The sequence below is a fragment of the Haliotis rubra genome, unplaced genomic scaffold, assembly GCF_003918875.1.
Source record: "Haliotis rubra isolate DU_JTF1 unplaced genomic scaffold, ASM391887v1 Scf220, whole genome shotgun sequence".
Taxonomy (NCBI): domain Eukaryota; kingdom Metazoa; phylum Mollusca; class Gastropoda; order Lepetellida; family Haliotidae; genus Haliotis; species Haliotis rubra.
The window spans coordinates 518,042-539,850 of NW_025766226.1; the positions used below are offsets into that span (position 1 = coordinate 518,042).

General features: G+C 38.5%; 1 protein-coding gene across 2 annotated transcripts in view; it reads left to right on the forward strand.

Moving 5' to 3' along the window:
- Positions 1-21,809, forward strand: part of LOC124277350 — a 38,827-nt gene that overhangs the window by 14,715 nt on the left and 2,303 nt on the right. For both annotated transcript variants that reach the window (XM_046713001.1, XM_046713002.1), the window contains exons 2-7: positions 3,575-3,796; positions 12,444-12,566; positions 13,107-13,336; positions 19,107-19,286; positions 19,884-20,084; positions 20,894-21,005. In XM_046713001.1, coding sequence (XP_046568957.1) covers positions 3,685-3,796; positions 12,444-12,566; positions 13,107-13,336; positions 19,107-19,286; positions 19,884-20,084; positions 20,894-21,005 — 958 coding nt within the window. In that variant the 5' untranslated portion in view covers positions 3,575-3,684. The remainder of the gene's footprint in view (positions 1-3,574; positions 3,797-12,443; positions 12,567-13,106; positions 13,337-19,106; positions 19,287-19,883; positions 20,085-20,893; positions 21,006-21,809) is intronic.

Below are 21,809 nucleotides of genomic sequence, written 5' to 3' on the forward strand. Positions count from 1 at the left end.
TGTATCGAAACTGATAATAAGCCCATATCCAAACTGATACTGATTCTAAATCTAACCTTATACTCAGTGATATATCTAAACTGATATATGTTTCTATATCTGGACTGACACCGATTCTATGTCTAAACTGATACTGATTCTAAATCTAAAATTGTATTGACTAATTAATATATCTAAACTGATATATATTTCTATATCTGGACTGACACCGATTCATATGTCTAAACTGATACTGAATTCCATATCTAATGTTATACTGAATACTGTATCGAAACTGATATTTTATCCCATGTCCAAACTGATACTGATTCTAAATCTAAACTGATACTCTGACAGTGATATATCTAAACTGATATATATTTCTATATCTGGACTGACACTGATTCCTATGTCTAAACTGATACTGAATTCCATATCTAATATGATACTGAATACTGTATCGAAACTGATATTTTATCCCATGTCCAAACTGATACTGATTCTAAATCTAAACTTATACTCTGACAGTGATATATCTAAACTGATATATATTTCTATAACTTGACTGACACCGATTCTATGTCTAAACTGATACTGAATTCCATATCTTATGTGGTACTGAATCCTGCATCAGATTTGTTCCCGTGTTTCTGTATGCAACATTGACATATGAATCCTATACTGGATTCAGGAATTGCACTTGTATCTAGTTGACTCAAATAGACACCTGTGTACATCTAGCCGAGTTGACAAAAACAACTTCTGTCTTTTGCGACAGTCAGCTGCGTGTGCGCGACACCTCATATGACCTTTGGTGCGTGTCCCTACTTACTGTTGCTACGGACAAAGAGTATTGACACTTGATCATCAGAATTACCAAACGTTGCCTAGCAACCATCACATTTACACGAAAATCGATCAGTTTGGTCACGTGACCCATAACCCCAAACATTTCTCTCGGAGTGTTCACACTTTGCCACTCGGGCCAAGGAAACGAAATTACCGACTGGTCTCTACTAGCGGCACAACGATTAGCTCCCTACAACCAGGTCACTTGCGTCGGTATTGGGAGAACGCCACAGACGGGTTTTGCCGTGACAACGTTTACTGTTAGGTAGCTTGCCCGTTCACCAGCTGATGTGTGTAAAGGGCGTCTACAATCGTGTTTTCACGTGGCTGTGTGGCATGACGGAAAGTAGATGGAACTGAGGCAAATGTTTTTCATGTTGTTGTATTTTGCGCGTGATTTGAGGAGTGAGTTGAGTTTTACGCCGCACTCAGCAATATTCCAGCTATATGGCGGCGGTCTGTAAATAATCGAGTCTGGACCAGACAATCCATTGATCAACAGCATGAGCATCGATCTACGCAATTGGGATACGATGACATGTGTCAACCAAGTCAGCGAGCCTAACCACCCGATCCCGCTAGTCGCCTCTTACGACAAGCATGGGTTACTGAAGATCAATTCTAACCTGGATCTTCACGGGTCGCGTGATTTGAGGAAGGCAAATGGGAACCACATAGATATCGGAGTAAGGTGTAGTCGGAGATGTCGGGAGGGAGGGGGGTGTCATGTTACGGCGGAGGGGATAGGGATAGGGAATGTTTGCGCGGGTGTTACATGTGGTATTTGTAAAGTCGTTCGCCGATCATTTGATCATCCGATGATATGAGAAAGCTTTTTGAACAAACAGTGAAATTGTACCCTTCAAGTGATTTTGAATATTTTCGTTATCTCGCTAATTGGTTTATGTGTTCACAAGTCATTTTGCAAACTACCACGTGAGATGGAAGATAATGTTGCTGTTGGAATAAATCGTTATACTCAGAATACACGCTACTGATGGTTAGACTTATGGCAACAAGGGGCGGTGGGGTAGCCTAGTGGTTAAAGCGTTGGTTCGTCACGCCGAAGACCCGGGTTCGAATCCCCACATGGGTACAACGTGTGAAGCCCATTTCAGGTGTCCCCCGTCGTGATGGAATATTGCTAAAAGCGGCGTAAAACCAAACTCAGTCAGTCAGTTATGGCAACCAACAGTTTTCGTTCACCTTTGTTGATAAGAATATGATCATTTACGTTACAATTTTCTACACGGAGATGCTGATTTCTGAATAGTTAATACCTTATGTATATTACTGAATGTCCCGATGTATTTTTACTGACATAAGATCATGGCATTCCATGACATTTGGGCATGACCATATATTGTACTTCTTGCATGCCACTTGTATTGCTCTTTGAGAAGTTCAAGAAAAATCGATTTCATATAACCATAGTTAACATGTCAGAGTGAGTGAGTTTAGTTTTACGCCGCACTCAGCAATATTCCAGCTATATGGCGGCGGTCTGTAAATAATAACATTCATATCACGAGTAAAATTACATGCAGACACACATGAAACACGGCACAATATGATACATACACATGTGACGAACCAAGTCAATGTTCAGTCTCGTTTCCTGTTGACTGGTTCCCGTCCTTTGCGCAACTTAGTACAATAACCAGTACAGAATTTTGAGACCAATTCATTTATCTGGATACATAATTATTTATAAGTATTATTTGATACATCTAAGTACTTGTATAATGCAATACTACGCTCCTTCTAATCCTTGCAAACACATCGTGTAACGTGTTCTGTCGTACAGCGAGCTCTGTCAAACGGAAACCTGGAAATCGTGGAAATCTCAAAACGAGGCTCTCCCGCTAGAAAAGTTTGGCGGTCTGGTACGGACTTGATATTATATCAATCACAATGTGCGGTACAGAACTACACTCAATAAGCGCAAAACACACATAACAGGTGTAACCAGTGAGGCAGATGCATTATGAATCATTTTACGACCTCATTAAACAGGCTCAGTCTATGACGTCTTAGTTAAGGTCATGCTGTCTACACCTCGCCATAAAATTAGAAATACGATGTTATTAAAGATCAAATTAAAATTCATTTGTAAATACCATTTTCTTATGAAACAAAGAATTGGAATTCAGTGTAACCAAGGTTGTTTGTGATGTCTATTTTCACTTTCACAAGAGATAATTCGGATCGGCTGAAAAGTAGGTCATTGTCATGTTTCGGTTTGATAGCCAACCATAAAAATGCTTAATATTATTGTATCATTAATATATATGTACTTAATTTTGATAACACATACATGACAAGGGGAAGGGAGGGCATATAGGTAAAATATATAAATAGTACATGCATTCACTTTAATCTGCGCATAATTATTGATGTCACAGAAAATAAAAGCAATTTTTTTAAAGAAAAATACATTCACCCATAACATACTCCGAGTAAGCTAGAAAATCGGTCTGTTGTGTGTTTCACTGATAATGATAATGAATTTATATAGCGCCTGTTTCCAAAAAGTATTTGCTCAACGGCGCTGAAGAAGAAAGTCTGAAATGTCTATGAGAGGAATATTGTGTACAGATGGGTTTTCATCTGCTTAACCTTATTAAAAGTTTGATAGTAGTATATTTCTTTTAAAAGAAATATTTCTTCCAAAGAAGTTTCAGTTCGTGAGCTGAAATATATGTTTACATAGTCGAAATATAATATGTAATATTTTCCTTTACAGGAAGCACATTTTCAAGCTAAAATGACAAGCCCCTGCTGAATCAATGTGTCACGTGATTGGATCTGTACAAACTGATTGGATGACGACGTGTCACCAGAGGTCACTTCAAGATGGATTTTATTCGGAAGTTCGACATAGAATTGGACAAAGAGATCTACTATGCAGGGGAGATTTTGTCTGGAAAGATCATCGTCCAAAACACTGAAAATATCCGGGTTCAAGGTAAATATATGCACCTACATTTCCCATTTTAACGGAATTTCAGAAACATCACGGCGTGCCAGTTTTACTTAGGGTAAAACATGACTTCCATACAAGCAAGGGTATGGTATTTATACACGGAGAAGAAATATAAGAACGTATATGGAATTATGGGATCCTTGCACACCAAAGGGACACAACTCTTGATGTCAGATTACGACAAGACGGCAAGGCCACGCCACCTGTGCCCTTTCCTTCTGTTTACTACATCCGGGGAACATACTGATATAAACTGACGTTCAAAAGAAAGTACACACCTGATGCTTTGGCAACATGTACGTGTATGTTTGGGACTTGTAAGTCACAGTCAATAAGAGGCGCGTACTTTCTTTTGTGTGTCAGTTTATATTGAATATATACGTAGAGAAACAAATAAAGGAACACAGAACACATTTTCCACTTTTCATCACCAGATTTTAATAGCACTGTGGTGATGAAAACTAGAAAATATTAAAGGAACACTTGAATTTTCCTGTGTTCCTTTATTTGTTTCTCTACGTATTATGCTCTGTATTCAGAAACTGTCATAACATGAAATTACACATTTTGTAACCAGATATATGTGCCGTGTTAAATAGTAATACTGTCCTTCGCCCAAGAGATACGTATTCCCAGTGCAATCGTCACAAAACATGGATTCTTTCGTTTCGTTTCATTTTCCGAATGAAAACAAATTGTAGAGAGTAATGTCCTTAATGAAATTTTAGAATTACCCAGTAGTCGTTTCCGGGAAAGTGGTGTTTTCGGAATACTGGGATCCGGTTTTACAGGGTTTTATTGTATCAGTGATTCAGTTATAAGTTCTTACGTCTGGCAAAGCCAACGCAACACACCTCAATAAACCCTTATAGACCCGTGAAGATACGGGTTAGAATTGGCCTTCAGCAACCCATGTGTGTCGTAAGAGATGACTAACGGGATCGGGTGGTGAGGCTTTCAGCAGCCCGAGCTTGTCGCAAGAGGCGACTATCGGGATCGGGTGGTAAGGCTCGCTGACTAGGTTGAGACTATACACTTTCTGATGTTTCGAATTCATTACCGGTTAAGTGTTATCTCCGACTGCCTTTGCTACACTGTACTGCACCTTCTACATATAGTGAGTGAGTGAGTTAATATTTAACGTCACATCGGCAATATCGCAGCCATATCGTGACGAAAACAATTTATACAATAAAACATCTACATATAGGCCAACAGACAAAGTGTTTCTGTATCGCTTCAAGGTAAAGGTTCCTGCTGGTTAAATGTGTCTTAATTGTATTAATGGCCCAACTCCTCTTAACAATTACCGTTAATTCTTGATAATTGGGTAATTGTGTAAGTGTAAGCGAGGACCTGTTATGGAACATAAACACCAGCTGACGGACCTACCGTGAAGTATTTCCATTCCAGTACAGAAGTCATTTACCCAATGACATCCTTCGTTATCCGTTCTGGAACTATATATAGTAAACTGTGGGGAAGAAATACACTCTGACGCGAATTCAACGTCCTAAATGCGCCAGTTGACTTGGTATGGGAATGAGTACACAATACCATTTAGAAAGTGGTCAAATGTAACATACATGTATGTTACATTTGGGATTACACTTTCTTAGAAAAGCACATATTCTAGTACTTTTGTTGGGTTGAGACCCATCTCGGGATTTGAACCCACACCCTTAGCGTCAGGCACCTAATCGCCAGCATACAAAGCCAGCCGCCTAACCCGCTCAGCCACCGCGGCTTCCTGGTAAGGGAATGCCGAGGCTCGCTTATGGTCCGGAGGCCCAGTGGTTAGAGCATTCGCTCGTCACGCCAAAGACCCGGGTTTGATTCCCCACAATATGTACAATATGTGAAGCCAATTTCTGGTGTCCACCCGCCGTGATATTGCTAGAATATTGCTAAAAGCGGCATAAAACTAAACTCACTCACTCATTTAACCAGGTGACAACCAGCTGCTCTCTTAGTCTGAATTCTCTTACGTTGGTTCTATTTAAAAAGGAACATCTGAATTAAACATGTAATAACATGGCGGTGACCCAGTGTAAGGTTTGTACGACATAAACTGCCATTACAGATGCTGCTGCTTTATTGATCACTGCTGTGATGATCCATCTTTCTCGTGATGTTTTATGAACCATATTGCCGGTAACCTAATTAAGAGTGTGCTAAGCGGGATCCCGTGCGTTTCATATATACACTAAAACGTCGGCTCCTGTTTATGTTTCTCATCAGAAGCGTATTTTCAAAATGACCAGGACTCATTATGTTGAGAACTCGTTAGCAAATACGGTGGTATAGTTCAGGCGAGGAAAGATATATCCGGGCAAACAGGACATTCAGAGAACTAATACCAAAACCTTATCAAGAATTTTTTAACCGAACAAAACCAAACCGTATCGATCGCTGTTCCCAAAGTCCTAACGGTGATGAGAAACTTCATAAAATCTTCATGACTTTAATTTATGACGTTAGTTTTCTTCACACCTATCTCAAGCGTCCGTACCCTTTGATATTATGTCTTAATGAAGGTTGCCTGTCACTCTGCAAGTCGTAAGTCGTAACTGCGCATGACGTAACTGCGCATGACAACCACAGAAAACGAGAATTTGTAACTTATATTTTTTGCAATTGGATTTAAAGGGACACCCACGGCCCCCTTGGCAGCGGCATTCGTCGCGTTGCACAAACTTCTCTATCATATCATTGCACACTCTTAGTTTCGATATTACTTGCGTGTGTATTGTTTTAAGTGCAAGTTTGACAGAGCTCTCCAAGTTTCAAGTGCAGTTCGATCTAGTAGCCCATAATTATTTCTGAAAGGTATTAAGAAGCACATGCTTGTTGCAAACGGCGACTCACGGGATCGGGTGGAAAGTTTATGTATCCCAGTTCCGTTGATTGATGCTCATAATGTCAGTCACGGATTGTCTGGTCGAGACTCGATTATTTATAGATCGCCATCACATGGGGAAATTGCTGAGAAACAAGCGAACATAAATAAATAAGGTACTTCTTACAAGCTTGGGTTGCCAGACACCCATACCGAACCGGCATCCCCACGGCCCCACCGAGAATGACAGTCTTTAAGCATTTCTGAAATATTTTAACAGCGTTTGGTTCACACCCGTCTGTTTCAAATCGCTTCCCGGAATGCAATGAAACCGTAGCCAGTGGTTAACAATCAAGTGTAAGTGTCCGCATTGTCAAACAAAACATTCCGTACATCCTTGAATCAGCATCCAAACTCAAAACGTCAGAAACATCGAGAGAAAGACGGCTGAAACAAGCATGAAGAACTTTACGCAATCGTCTGTTATCAAAATAAACGCCGTGCCTTCCAAACTAAATACCTTTGCCTATTTACTTTTGTGTATTCCATGATTTCAAACACTTTTTCTGTACTGGGCCGTGTTACACAAAAAAGAAAAACAAACCCAGGAGACATAGCAAAGAAGGCATTTTAATAAGGCATTGTGAGAATCCAGATTGAACATTTTGAAGCATTGCTACATTGATTTGTTTCGAACACACAGGACACCCAACTGTGATTGATGGCGCTTTAAAAAGTAGTTCGGTTAATCACGTCATATTGGAGGAAAGTTCCAAGTCACGCATGTCGAATATAAAGCCTTTATATATACACATTGGTAAAGAAACCATTGTGACTGCAGGAAGTAAGAACAAGAACATTGCCTGTGTAAAGCAATAACAAGAACATTGCTTGTGTAAAGTAAGAACAAGAACATCCCCTGTGTAAATTAAAAACTAGAATATTCGCAGTTTAAAGAAATAACAAGAACATTGCCTGTGTAAAGTAAGAACAAGAACATTGCCTGTGTAAAGTAAGAACAAGAACATTGCCTTGTAAAGTAATAACAAGAACATTGCCTGTGTAAAGTAAAAACAAGAACATTGCCTTGTAAAGTAATAACAGTTATATTGCCTGTGTAAACTAAAAACAAGAACATTCCCAGTGTAATGTAATAACAAGAACATTGTCTGTGTAAAGTAAGACCAAGAACATTCCCAGTGTAAAGCAATAACAAAAACATTGCCTGTGTAAAGTAAGAACAAGAACATTGCCTGTGTGTAAAGTAATAACAAGAACATTGACTGTGTAAAAGTAATAATAAGAACATTGCCTGTGTAAAGTAAGATCAAGAACATTGCCTGTGTAAAGTAAAAACAAGAACATTCGCAGTTTAAAGTAATAACAAGAACATTCCCAGTGTAATGTAATAACAAGAACATTGTGTAAAGTAAGACCAAGAACATTGCCTGTGTAAAGCAATAACAAGAACATTGCCTGTGTAAAGTAAGAACAAGAACATTGCCTGTGTAAAGTAAGAACAAGAACATTGCCTGTGTAGTAAGAAGTAAGAAACAAGAACATTGCCTGTGTAAAGTATTGCCTGTGTAAAGTAAGAACAAGAACATTGCCTGTGTAAAGTAAAACAAGAACATTGCCTGTGTAAAGTAAGAACAAGAACATTGCCAGTGTAAAGTAAGACCAAGAACATTGCCTGTGTAAAGTAAAAACAAGAACATTGCCTGTGTAAAGTAAAAACAAGAACATTGCCTGTGTAAAGTAAGAACAATTGCCTGTGCCTGTGTAAGAAAAGTAAGAACAAGAACATTGCCTGTGTAAAGTAAAATCAAGAACATTGCCTGTGTAAATTAAGAACAAGGGCATTGGCTGTGTAAAGTAAGAACAAGAGCATTGCCTGTGTAAAGTAAGAACAAGAACATTGCTTGTGTAAAGTAAAAACAAGAACATTGCTTGTGTAAAGTAAGAACAAGAACATTGCCTGTGTAAAGTAAGAACAAGAACATTGCCTGTGTAAAGTAAGAACAAGAACATTGCTTGTGTAAAGTAAAAACAAGAACATTTCCTGTGTAAAGTAAGAACAAGAGCATTGCTTGTGTAAAGTAAAAACAAGAACATTGCCTGTGTAAAGTAAGACCAAGAACATTGCCTGTGTAAAGTAAGAACAAGAGCATTGCCTGTGTAAAGTAAGAACAAGAACATTGCCTTGTAAAGTAATAACAAGAACATTGCCTGTGTAAAGTAAAAACAAGAACATTGCCTTGTAAAGTAATAACAGTTATATTGCCTGTGTAAACTAAAAACAAGAACATTCCCAGTGTAATGTAATAACAAGAACATTGTCTGTGTAAAGTAAGACCAAGAACATTCCCAGTGTAAAGCAATAACAAAAACATTGCCTGTGTAAAGTAAGAACAAGAACATTGCCTGTGTGTAAAGTAATAACAAGAACATTGACTGTGTAAAAGTAATAATAAGAACATTGCCTGTGTAAAGTAAGAACAAGAACATTGCTTGTGTAAAGTAAAAACAAGAACATTTCCTGTGTAAAGTAAGAACAAGAGCATTGCCTGTGTAAAGTAAAAACAAGAACATTGCCTGTGTAAAGTAAGACCAAGAACATTGCCTGTGTAAAGTAAGAACAAGAACATTGCCTGTGTAAAGTAAGAACAAGAACATTGCCTGTGTAAAGTAAAAACAAGAACATTGCCTGTGTAAAGTAAAACAAAAGTAAGAACAAGAACATTGCCTGTGTAAAGTAAAAACAAGAACATTGCCTGTGTAAAGTAAGAACAAGAACATTGCCTGTGTAAAAGTAAGACCAAGAACATTGCCTGTGTAAAGTGAAAACAAGAACATTGCCTGTGTAAAGTAAGACCAAGAACATTGCCTGTGTAAAGTAAAAACAAGAACATTGCCTGTGTAAAGTAATAACAAGAACATTGCCAGTGTAAAGTAAGACCAAGAACATTGCCTGTGTAAAGTAAAACAAGAACATTGCCTGTGTAAAGTAAAACAAGAACATTGCCTGTGTGTAAGAACAAGAACATTGGCTGTGTAAAGTAAAACAAGAACATTGCCTGTGTAAAAAACAAACAACATTGCCTGTGTAAAGTAAGAACAAGAACATTGCCTGTGTAAAGTAAGAACAAGAACATTGCCTGTGTAAAGTAAGAACAAGAACATTGCCTGTGTAAACAAGAACAAAACATTGCCAAAACAAGAACATTGCTTGTGTAAAGTAAGAACAAGAACATTGCCTGTGTAAAGTAAAGTAAACAAGAACATTGCCTGTGTAAAGTAATAACAAGAACATTGCCTGTGTAAAGTAAGAACAAGAACATTGCCTGTGTAAAGTAAGAACAAGAACATTGCCTGTGTGTAGAAGTAAAAACAAGAACATTGCCTGTGTAAAGTAAGAACATTGCCTGTGTAAAGTAACAAGAACATTGCCTGTGTAAAGTAAAAACAAGAACATTGCCTGTGTAAAGTAAGAACAAGAACATTGCCTGTGTAAAGTAAAACAAGAACATTGCTGTGTAAAGTGTGTAAAGTAAATTGCCTGTGTAAAGTAACAACAAGAACATTGCCTGTGTAAAGTAAGAACAAGAACATTGCCTGTGTAAAAAGTAAGAACATTGCCTGTGTAAAGAACATTGCCTGTGTAAAGTAAAACCAAGAACATTGCCTGTGTAAAGTAAGAACAAGAACATTGCCTGTGTAAAGTAAGAACAAGAACATTGCCTGTGTAAAGTAAAACAAGAACATTGCCATGTGTAAAGTAAGAAAGAGCATTGCCTGTGTAAAGTAAAAACAAGAACATTGCCTGTGTAAAGTAATAACAAGAACATTGCCTGTGTAAAGTAAAAACAAGAACATTGCCTGTGTAAAGTAAGAACATTGCCTGTGTAAATTAAAGAACATTGCCTGTGTAAAGTAAAAACAAGAACATTGCCTGTGTAAAGTAAAATCAAGAACATTGCCTGTGTGTAAAGTAAGAACAAGAAAGAACATTGCCTGTGTAAAGTAAAAACAAGAACATTGCTTGTGTAAAGTAAAAACAAGAACATTGCCTGTATAAAGTACGAACAAGAGCATTGCCAGTGTAAAGTAAGAACAAGAACATTGCCTGTGTAAAGTAAGACCAAGAACATTGCCTGTGTAAAGGAATAACAAGAACATTACCTGTGTAAAGTAAAACCAAGAACATTCCTAGTGTAAAGCAATAACAAGAACATTGCCTGTGTAAAGTAAAAACAAGAACATTGCCTGTGTAAAGGAATAACAAGAACATTACCTGTGTAAAGTAAAACCAAGAACATTCCTAGTGTAAAGCAATAACAAGAACATTGCCTGTGTAAAGTAAAAACAAGAACATTGCCTGTGTAAAGTAAGAACAAGAACATTGCCTGTGTAAAGTAAGAACAAGAACATTGCCCGTGTAAAGTGAAAACAAGTACATTACCTGTGTAAAGTAATAACAAGAACATTGCCTGTGTAAAGTAAGAACAAGAAGATTGCCTGTGTAAAGTAAAAACAAGAACATTCCCAGTGTAAAGTAATAAGAACATTGCCTGTGTAAAGTAATAACAGTACATTGCCTGTGTAAAGAAAGAACAAGAACATTGCCAGTGTAAAGTAAGAACAAGAACATTGCCAGTGTAAAGTAATAACAAGAACATTGCCTGTATAAAGTAATAACAAGAACATTGCCTGTGCAAAGTAAAAACAAGAACATTCCCAGTGTAAATTAAAAACAAGAACATTCGCAGTGTAATGTAAAAACAAGAACATTGCCAGTGTAAAGAAAGAACAAGAACATTCCCAGTGTAAAGTAAGAACAAGAACCCTGTGTTGTGAAGGAACCAAGCCAACAACTTTGGTTGATGGATTAGTCTACAAAAAGGAAGAGGCCGCAAAATCGAGAATGTTGTTGTTGACATTCCGTTAAAAACGTTTGGCCAAAACCAGAAACTCTGGGTAGGAGAGTGGCCAACAAGGTTATCTAGCAAGTGATATATCCATAGACGTATCCAAAGACGTATCCCCTTCTACTCAAAGAAACAATCGGGCATTAGAGAATCTGTTAATGCCTCTTACCGTGGGTTCCACGGGTAAGGCCTTATAACCAGTATATGCTGGTTCGTTAATTTGTTTGTTGTTTAACGCCGTACTAAGCAATATTCTAGCTGTATGGCGGCGGTCTGTAAGTAATCGAGTCTGGACCAGACAATCCAGTGATCAATAGCATGAGCATCGATCTACGCAATTGTGATAAGGTGACATGTGTCAACCAAGTCAGTGAGCCTGACCACACGAAACCGTTAGTCCCCAGTATATGTAAGCCTCACACCATTAATTGTTTGATAAAGAGCTTGTTACACGATACATATTAAAATAATGGTCAGTATGTAAATGGAGGAAGAAATTATTTACCAAAGGTCTACAATAAAACTGTCTACATGAAAACTTTATGAAAGTTTTGCCGAGGCTTTAGATGCTGTACCCTTGACGATGCTTTTTGAAATGATTGTAGAACGAGCGTGTTGAACTGTATTTCGAAAATTGTCCGAATAGCCGACTAAAGATGATCGGAAGGTACAGCATCGTATATCGATGCTCAGACCACTGGTCTGCCTGGTCCAGACTGGACGATCTACTTTACATATTCATGATAATTGTGGCTTCCAACAATGCTCATTCGCTTCTTTTAACTACTGGTTAAAATAAATTCCTTAGAAACACTGATGTCAATGGGTACAGCCTGTGATTTATGTGGTCCTGTGTTTCCAGGCATCCGGCTTCATATACGGGGTAAGGCCCACGCTGAATGGAGGATCACTAGAGCAGGGGAAAGGCGGCATGTAAAACAAGATGAGCACTACATAGACGAGAGGAAGTCTATCTGGGGAAAAGGTCAGTTTGGGTATTAATATTTTGAAAGCTTATGTTGTTACTGTAGTATACACAGCCAGTCCATTCGTGATTGGGTGGACCAACGTCATCGAGAAGGGCTGGGCCGTACTCGCTGCCTACGTGCAGCTCATTGCGCCAGGTGTTCAAGAAACTGTAGTGATAGTGATTCGGTGAAAAGCCTTCAATGATGCTTTACTTTGGGGAGATAACTCAATGCTTGCGAACTCAATCGCTTGGAATGTAATTGTTATTAACATTTCTTAACTTTAGTTAGGTTATTGAATAATTCCATTTGGCTAGAGGGCCATATATTTAAGAGTAAGCTCCAACCATATATTTCATTTTAAGGCGAAAAAATCACTTTAAGTTTTTAAGCATTTTTTAGAGTAATTATTTATCTTAACACTCTTTTGAGTTTCCAACCGTCTTTGTTTGAAATTCTTTCAAAAAAACTAAACAAATATTATTATCATGGAAATGTTTGATCCTGGCCAGATATTTAGAAAATCCTTTCCAATTTTCATTTCATTTTTTTTCCAGACAAAAACGAAGAAGGTCCAATACCAATTTTACCAAGAGGAAACCACAAGTATCCCTTCGAGTTCAAACTACCGGAGAGTGCTCTGCCCTGCTCGTTCGAAAGCAAGATCGGTACAATTCGTTACTACATCCGGGTCACCATCGACATTCCATATGCCTCCTGCCCGCAAGGAATCAAGTACTTCACCGTGGTCGGACCTCACACCGACTGCATGGACGAACGATTTCTGGTATTTGTATTTCTAGTTTCTAGTTTCTGGTATTTGTATTTCTAGTTTCTGGTTTTTGTATTTCTAGTTTCTGATACTGGTATTTGTATTTCTAGTTTCTGATACTGGTATTTGTATTTCTAGTTTCTGGTTTTGTATTTCTAGTTTCTGATACTGGTATTTGTATTTCTAGTTTCTGGTATTTGTATTTCTAGTTTCTGGTTTTGTATTTCTAGTTTCTGGCATTTGTATTTCTAGTTTCTGATACTGGTATTTGTATTTCTAGTTTCTGATACTGGTATTTGTATTTCTGGTTTTGTATTTCTAGTTTCTAGTTTCTGGTTTCTGATACTGGTATTTGTATTTCTAGTTTCTGATACTGGTATTTGTTTCATTTGTATTTCTAGTTTCTGATACTGGTATTTGTATTTCTAGTTTCTGATACTGGTATTTGTATTTCTAGTTTCTGATACTGGTATTTGTATTTCTAGTTTCTGATACTGGTATTTGTATTTCTAGTTTCTGATACTGGTATTTGTATTTCTAGTTTCTGATACTGGTATTTGGTATTTGTATTTGCATTTCTAGTTCTGACCTGTTTGTACTGGTATTTGTATTTCTAGTTTCTGGTATTTGCATTTCTAGTTTCTGATACCGGCATTTGTATTTCTAGTTTCTGATCTGGCATTTGCATTTCATTTGTATTTCTAGTTTCCTGGTATTTATTCTTGATTTCCTAGTTTCTGATACTGGTATTTGTATTTCTAGTTCTCTGATACTGGTATTTCTAGTTTTTGTACCGGTTTCTATTTTAGTTTCTGGTATTTGTATTTCTATTTGTATTTCTAGTTTCTGATACTGGTATTTGTATTTATTTCTGGCATTTGTATTTCTAGTTTCTGTTACTGGTATTTGTATTTCTAGTTTCTGATACTGGTATTTGTTCTGTATTTGTACTGCACTCTATTTCTAGACACTGGTATTTGTATTTCTAGTTTCTGGTATTTGTATTTCTAGTTTCTGATACTGGTATTTGTATTTCTAGTTTCTGATACTGGTATTTGTATTTCTAGTTTCTGATACTGGTATTTGTATTTCTAGTTTCTGGTATTTGTATTTCTAGTTTCTGATACTGGTATTTGTATTTCTAGTTTCTGGTATTTGTATGTCTACTTTCTGATACTGGTATTTGTATTTCTAGTTTCTGGTATTTGTATTTCTAGTTTCTGGTATTTGTATTTCTAGTTTCTGGTATTTGTGTTTCTAGTTTGATTTCAACATCATTTAAATGCAGCAAACAAAAACATTTGTTCGTTTTAACCGTAGGTCGTTTTACACATTTCGACTAAAATCTACAGAAAATGACCGGGACTAATCAATATCATTATAAAATTTGTATATTAAACTACGTTTATACCGAACGCTCTTATAACGAACTGGCTGATGTCACGAACGGTATTTTTGGTGCCCACTACTATAATATATATTAGATGATAACATTGTGGTATTCTTCTTTCAAATTGCTATTGAAACAAATATGCGTTTTATTTCGCTGGGAGAGTTTTGTGTCTTAGTGGAATCATGATCCACTGATCGTGGATTCGAATCCCAGATTCTCTCTGATCATGATCCTTGTTTGGTCAGGACTATATAGAAGCTTCAAAAAGCCTTGTCACTTCCGGTGTTTCTTCAAGCTGACATGCCTTTAGACTAATATCGATAATGATTGTATCGATAATGAACATTTTTACAGAAACACTCAGCACCGAAACCATCTTTACTATATATTTCCTAGAAAAAAACCTTTCCTTCATTTTCACTGCAGTAAACCACAAGCACTATTCCTTTCACTAGTGAGTGATTTAATATTTAACGTCACATCGGCAATATCTCAGCCATATCGTGACGATTCTTGCACTAAAACCTTACATACCAGTCGAAATAGGGGTGGCCAAGATTCCCCAGACTTTGACATTGTATCAATATTGCGAGACCGATGATACTAAGAAGATGTATCATTGGGTCACCTCCCATGTACAATCTATCAGTTATTCATCAGTGTTTCATACTGCTATTTAGAAAGTTTTAAAATTAAAATTTAGATAAAAACAGGTCCCCTGACATCATGAGCTTGGCGAATATTGATCAAATGGACCGGTGATTGATTGCATGTAATCGAATTCCGTCTCTTGCTCATAACATCGATCACTGGATTGTTTGGTACAGATTATGGACTTCGGTGAAGAACGTTAACTTCAGCAAAGCCGCTCCATCAATTGGACACCATTTCAACTCTTATATATCCCAACGAATATTTGTATTTGAATATGCATGCCAGTTCCATTTTGGCAGTTTATCAGGATTTATATTGTATCTGTAAATACCGATTTCTACTTTAGAGCTCTTTCTGCAAGCCACATCATTTCATTGCTTCTAAGTTGCTTCCAGTGCTTCTGATGTTTCCCATGCTATATGGCAACATCTTTATTCATGATAAAACCCATTTTGTCTTTACCTTTCTTACATCCTAAATAACTCTACTTTGATAATGAAAGATAATTGAAGTTCGGTTGATAGACATTTCGCATTTTTGAACCCCTGCCTAAGAGATGCGTGGGCTCTTAAGTTTGGCCATTTTGTTAGACGTCCTCTATTATCTTGTCTTGCGTCAATTGTCATTCTCCTTCTAATATCGTGTGATTAAGGTGACACTACTTCAATATATTTCTCTACCAATCACATAACAATGAATATACCCAAAAATGTTATTCATCTGACTTTATCGGTTTTAGAAAAAATCCGTTTTTCGGATCCTAGACATAAACTGCTGCTTATCATTTAAATACCCAGGGGTACATTTTATTAATAGGCAGCTCCTTGAAACGGAGGACCCGTCTGCTACTACATGTAGTCGGCTTTATGTTATTGTTACTAATGTTCCAGCAATAACATGATATTGTGAATACACAAGAAACTGGTCAAATGTAACACATGTTACATTTGTGATCACGCTTTCTATGTAAAGTAAGGTTGAAGCCACGATGGCTGAGCGGGTTAGGCGGCTGACTTTGTGTGCTGGCGATTAGGTGCCTGACCCTGTTGGTATGGGTTCGAATCCCGGATGGGATTCAACCCAACAAAAGTACAAGAATCTTTACTTTACATAGAAAGTGCCATCCCAAATATAACATATGTTACATATCATGGGACAGCATGCATTTCAGGCTCATGCCAAGTTTTATAGGGGATACTTTTGTGCCTCTTGATTCATCTTTGACTCAAGTGAAGTCCGCCTTTAAATAGACCTGATGATTTTTTTATCCATAGACGCCATCCATCCCTTGATGTCTTGCATTACTCCCTATAGTGCAGTTACGGAGGTCGGTCTTAGATATATTGATCAAACCCTCAAAACCCATTTCATCTTTAAATAATGCACACTAAATCAATAAGATAAGAAGATTGTCAGGTTATCTATGTGCAGCTTGAAAACGCAAGCACTGACATCATCAACAATGTAACATATGTTTGGCGATAGGTGAGTTAATGTAAACTACGTTATTTCGGCAACGACTAAATTATTGATGTGCTCGGGAACACAATAGCATTAGTGACAGGCGTCATGTCAGCTTTAAATAAATGTTTAAATGTTCACACGATATCCAGGTTTTCGGTTGGACGGGAGGCTGATCATTGACCACAGCACTGACGTTCATAAACGTATGAATGACACATTTTGACAGTCATACGTTTCTCGCGAGATTGTATTCTTGAACTGACGAAAACACTGACGTAAACTACTGAAACATTCCAGGGGAACACTTCGGAATTCCCAAGCACGACTATATACAAATTTTCAAAGTTTCTGACCATTTAACAAACACTTGCAATTGAACTCTGAGTTTACACATTCAATCCGACATGCTGTTCGTGAACAAATATGATCTGCACGATCCATCCTCGTGAACATTAATAGTCAGTGAGTTTAGTTTTACGCCGCACTCAGCAACATTCCAGCTATATGGCTGCCGTCTATAAATAATCGAGTCTGAACCGACAGTCCAGTGATCAACAGCATGAGCATCGATCTACGCAATTGGGATACGAAGGCATGGTGTCAACCAAGTCAGCGCGCCTGACCACCCGTTACCGTTATTCGCCTCTTACGACAAGCATGGGTTACTGAAGATCAGTTCTAATCCGGAGTTGCAGGCGCCTTCATAGCAATAAAAACAATTCCTCAGTGTGTGTCTGGCACATCTTCACAACCACCTGAATAATGGAATAATCTCACCTGATCTTCTGATCAACGATGGTACGTTAACAATTTCGAAAACGTTAACTTTGTCAGCCATTATGACGTCATGTGCTTGGTGTAATTATATCACGAGGCACTGTCACTGTGGCTGAACTACTGATGTTATTCTTCAGAGACTTTTACATTTCACGAGAAAACGAACAATCCTTTGAGATTAAACCCCCATTCAACCTTTAGCCTTACCTTCAGACATAGAGCGCACAATTTTCGCAATCTGGAGTTATGGTGTACATATTTTTAACGTCAATACTCTTCATATATCCTCGAGGGTAAATACGTTTCTGTTTGCTACTGGATTTTGCACACACCCGAACCTTAAACCCAATTGTAAACCGTTTGCGTTTGGTCACTGAAAGCACAAAAGAACCCACAAAGAACGATTGGACTTTATCTTAAGGTTATATAGCTACCCGTGCATTAACATTACCAAATCCACTCCTGTGCACAGTGTTCTGGAACTATGGGTTGTCTAACCAATGCGACTGCTATCTTCATCAGACATCAGAACTGAGCCCGTTGGTCCACCGATTGTATCGTGTAAGTCTTGATACCCAGTAGCTGAATCAACCAGAATAATTCGACGGTAGACAGATGATGTTGAGAAGCATGAAGCAACTTCAAGTAGGCGAGCACTGCAGGGTGTACGCTGTTGTTTATATATCATCTTACACTTTCTCCGTCCCAAGTTGGTCGTCCAGCCGTGGACCCAGGTTACGAAATTCTACATTACCCAATTGTAGACCACCCATGAAGGCGAACATCCGTGGATCACAATAAATAACATTTATGGTTATTGTCAGGACTAAGATTGTATGGTCCCCAGGGAGTTGAGATCGATAGTACGATGTGCCGTTGAGATGGACATCCAATAACCGAGGGAAAAAATACCAGCGCCTTGAGCATGTACTAGTTGCGTGGATATGTGCGCTATATAAATATCCAATATTTATTAATTAATTAAGATTCCCATACGAATTTCCACATTATTAGGACCACGGACTTAGTGAGAGTATCATTTATTAGGTTTGTTGGTTGCTGTTTGACGCCGCATTCAGCATTATTCCAGCCACATGGTGGCGATCTGTAATTCACAACATCAGTCGAGTTTATCTTCAATCACCTCGATTCAACCTGGTATTAGACCAATCAGTTCTATCCCAGCGCTCGTAAACTGTACTTGTCTGTTTAAACGATATAGTGTAAATCATCTTTTTCATAGGACATAAGGGGCCGTGGGGTAGCCTAGTGATAAACGCGTTCACTCGTCACGCAGAAGACCCGGGTTCGATTTCCCGCGTTGGCACAATGTGTGAAGCTCATTTCTGGTGTTCCGCCTGGAACATTGCTAACATAAGCGTAAAACTAAACTCACTCCCAGAATGTAACGGTAGATAAGACACAATAAACACATGCAGTGCCACGTAAAGTTTCTTTGACGGGATAGTGTAATTTATTATCTTTCTTACGTTACAGACGCCTTCTCACGCCGAGTCGAAGAGATACAACTGCATACTGTGCTGTGGAAAGGGTCCTCTGTCTTTGAAGGGGACGCTAGAGAGGACTGCTTACTGTTGTGGAGAGAACGTCAAGCTAAAGGTGGAGATCCAGAACGGCTGTGACGAGGAAGTGTGGCTGATCTGTAGAATGATGCAGGCGAGTCTTTATGCTGTACAGTGGCACCTTGATGTGCTAGATATATTACACCCAATAGGTTCCGAAGCACTCCCTTCGGGAGGAATGTACAGTTGAAGGGTGGGGACATTACTCTTGGCAAATTAACCAGGTCTCACTGTAGATGATATGTTGGACAGCTATGTGTGTAGGAAAATGTGGCTTTGCTGTGTATGTTAAAAGAGGCACGTTTAAATAACTCCAGGGTATTTGTGTGATTAAGGGGCTTGCGTGACATAAATACTACAATATGAAGTGAAGTAGGTTTTGACATCGCGTTCGGTTGTGTTCAATATACAGCGATTTGAATGCAATGTGTGAACTTGGACAGACCTGTGTGGTTTTGTGATATCATACTGCAGATACTCAACTCCGACATCACACTGACTTTGTGACGACCAGTCCTTATTGAAACCCCTTATTGCCGAGCATCAGGCAGTGTAACAAAGGGACGCACTCAAAGGACAGGATGGAACCACTCTCTGGCAAAGGGGAGGTTACGCATAACTCGCTTTTGCTAAGGCGTTTCGGTAACAGATAATTTAATGCATTTGATATCAGTATCCCATTCCGTTTCAGTACGTGGAATATTTCATCAATCGTGGTGTGCTGGGACTGTCCAAGGAGTTGAGACACACTGTTATGCAGGTGGAGAGCCCCCATATAGAGCCTCACACCACCACAAGTCTGGATGACCTCTGTCATCAGCTACAGGTGCCCATCATGCCCCCGACAATGGTGGACGTGTGCGGTCTGGTTCAGATCTACTACACACTCAGGGTAGGTAACTCTATATCGGGCAGGTAAATCTATCATGGTTCGTGTGCGTGGCCCAGATCTACATCCGGCTCAAGGTAGGTAACTCTGTATAGGGGAGAGAATTCTGTTATGGTGGATGTGGGTGGCCCAGATCTCCAACCGGCTCAAGGTAGGTAACTCTGTGTAGGGCAGGTAATTCTGTCATGGTGGATGTGCGTGGCCCAGACCTACAACCGACTCAAGGTAGGTAACTCTGTGTAGGGCAGGGGATTCTGTAATGGTGTATGTGCGTGGCCAAGATCTACATCCGGCCCAATGCAGGTAACTCTGTTTATGGCAGGCAATTCTGTCATGATTGATGTGCGTGGCCCAGATCTGCAGACGGCCCAAAGCAGGTAACTCTGTGTAGGGCAGGGCATTCTGTCATAGTGGATGTGCTTGGCCCAGATCTACAACCGGCTCAAGGTAGGTAACTCTATGTATGGCAGATAATTCTGTCATAGTGGATGTGCTTGGCCCAGATCTACAACCGGACCAAGGCAGGTAACTCTATGTAGGGCAGGTCATTCTGTCATAGTGGATGTGCTTGGCCCAGATCTACAACCGGCTCAAGGCAGGTAACTCTGTGTAGGGCAGGTCATTCTGTTATAATTGATGTGCATGATCCAGGCCTGCTATACACTCCAGGTAACACGACCGTTCAAAACATTGATCTTTCACTGATGTTCATCTGAAAACCCATTTGAAGTACACCAAGTTTATAAAGTTATCAGCATATTAAGCATGAATGTTTGAATCTACATATAAATAGACAAATGATCATTTTACAGCTGTGTTTGCGGATGGAGAAATCTGGTGATGCCTTAGAAGTAGAGATGCCTGTCACCATAGCAACTGTTCCATTCCGCATCCCTAGCAACCCCACACCAGAGATACAATATGGTAAACAAAATATTCCTATTTATTAGAAATATATCCTTGCAATCAATGAATGCATTAAGAACGAACATATTTAAAGAGAGGTCGATGTACGGGATTCAGCCTCAGGTGAATACTGTTCAGTGCAGTTGAAGTACAACTCTCCTAATTAAGTCTTAAAATACCCTGTCAATATCAACTCAAAAAACAGTGTGAAAAAGACTGGATTTCGCCAAAGCAACTGATAACTACTTTCCTTTAACTTTCCTCCTATATAAAGGTTCTTGAACCGAAATACAACAAGAACTGCACCGAACCTAGTATACTCACCTCGTTACATAATACGTGTATTTATATGACGTAGGTTTTATTGAGAGTACGCGTTTGTAATGAGGAACGCCATTCTATTCATTAAAAGCGGTTGGGAAAGTATTTCAGTTGAAAATAGAGTGTGTTTACATTGTGAAAAGATTTATTCAATAAGATTGCTTGAGGATGAAGAACATTTTCTTTTAATTTGTCCATTGTATGAAAACTTAAGAAATGAATACATACATATTGCAAAATATTATTATAATGTTCACTAATATCATGTCAATTTGTAACAAGCAGCACGCCTGGAAGTTAGGAGCTTTTATTTTTACAGCTTTAAATTAAGACAAAACTGGATTGAAAAGAATTGTAAATGATTTAAATGTATCATGTAAGCATATTTAAATGTTGTTGGTAAATCAATCAAATATTGTCACATGTCATAATTTATATAATGAGGTACTCTTATCAAATATATTAAAGGACTATGTATGTGAATTATGGGCCGGATGGCCT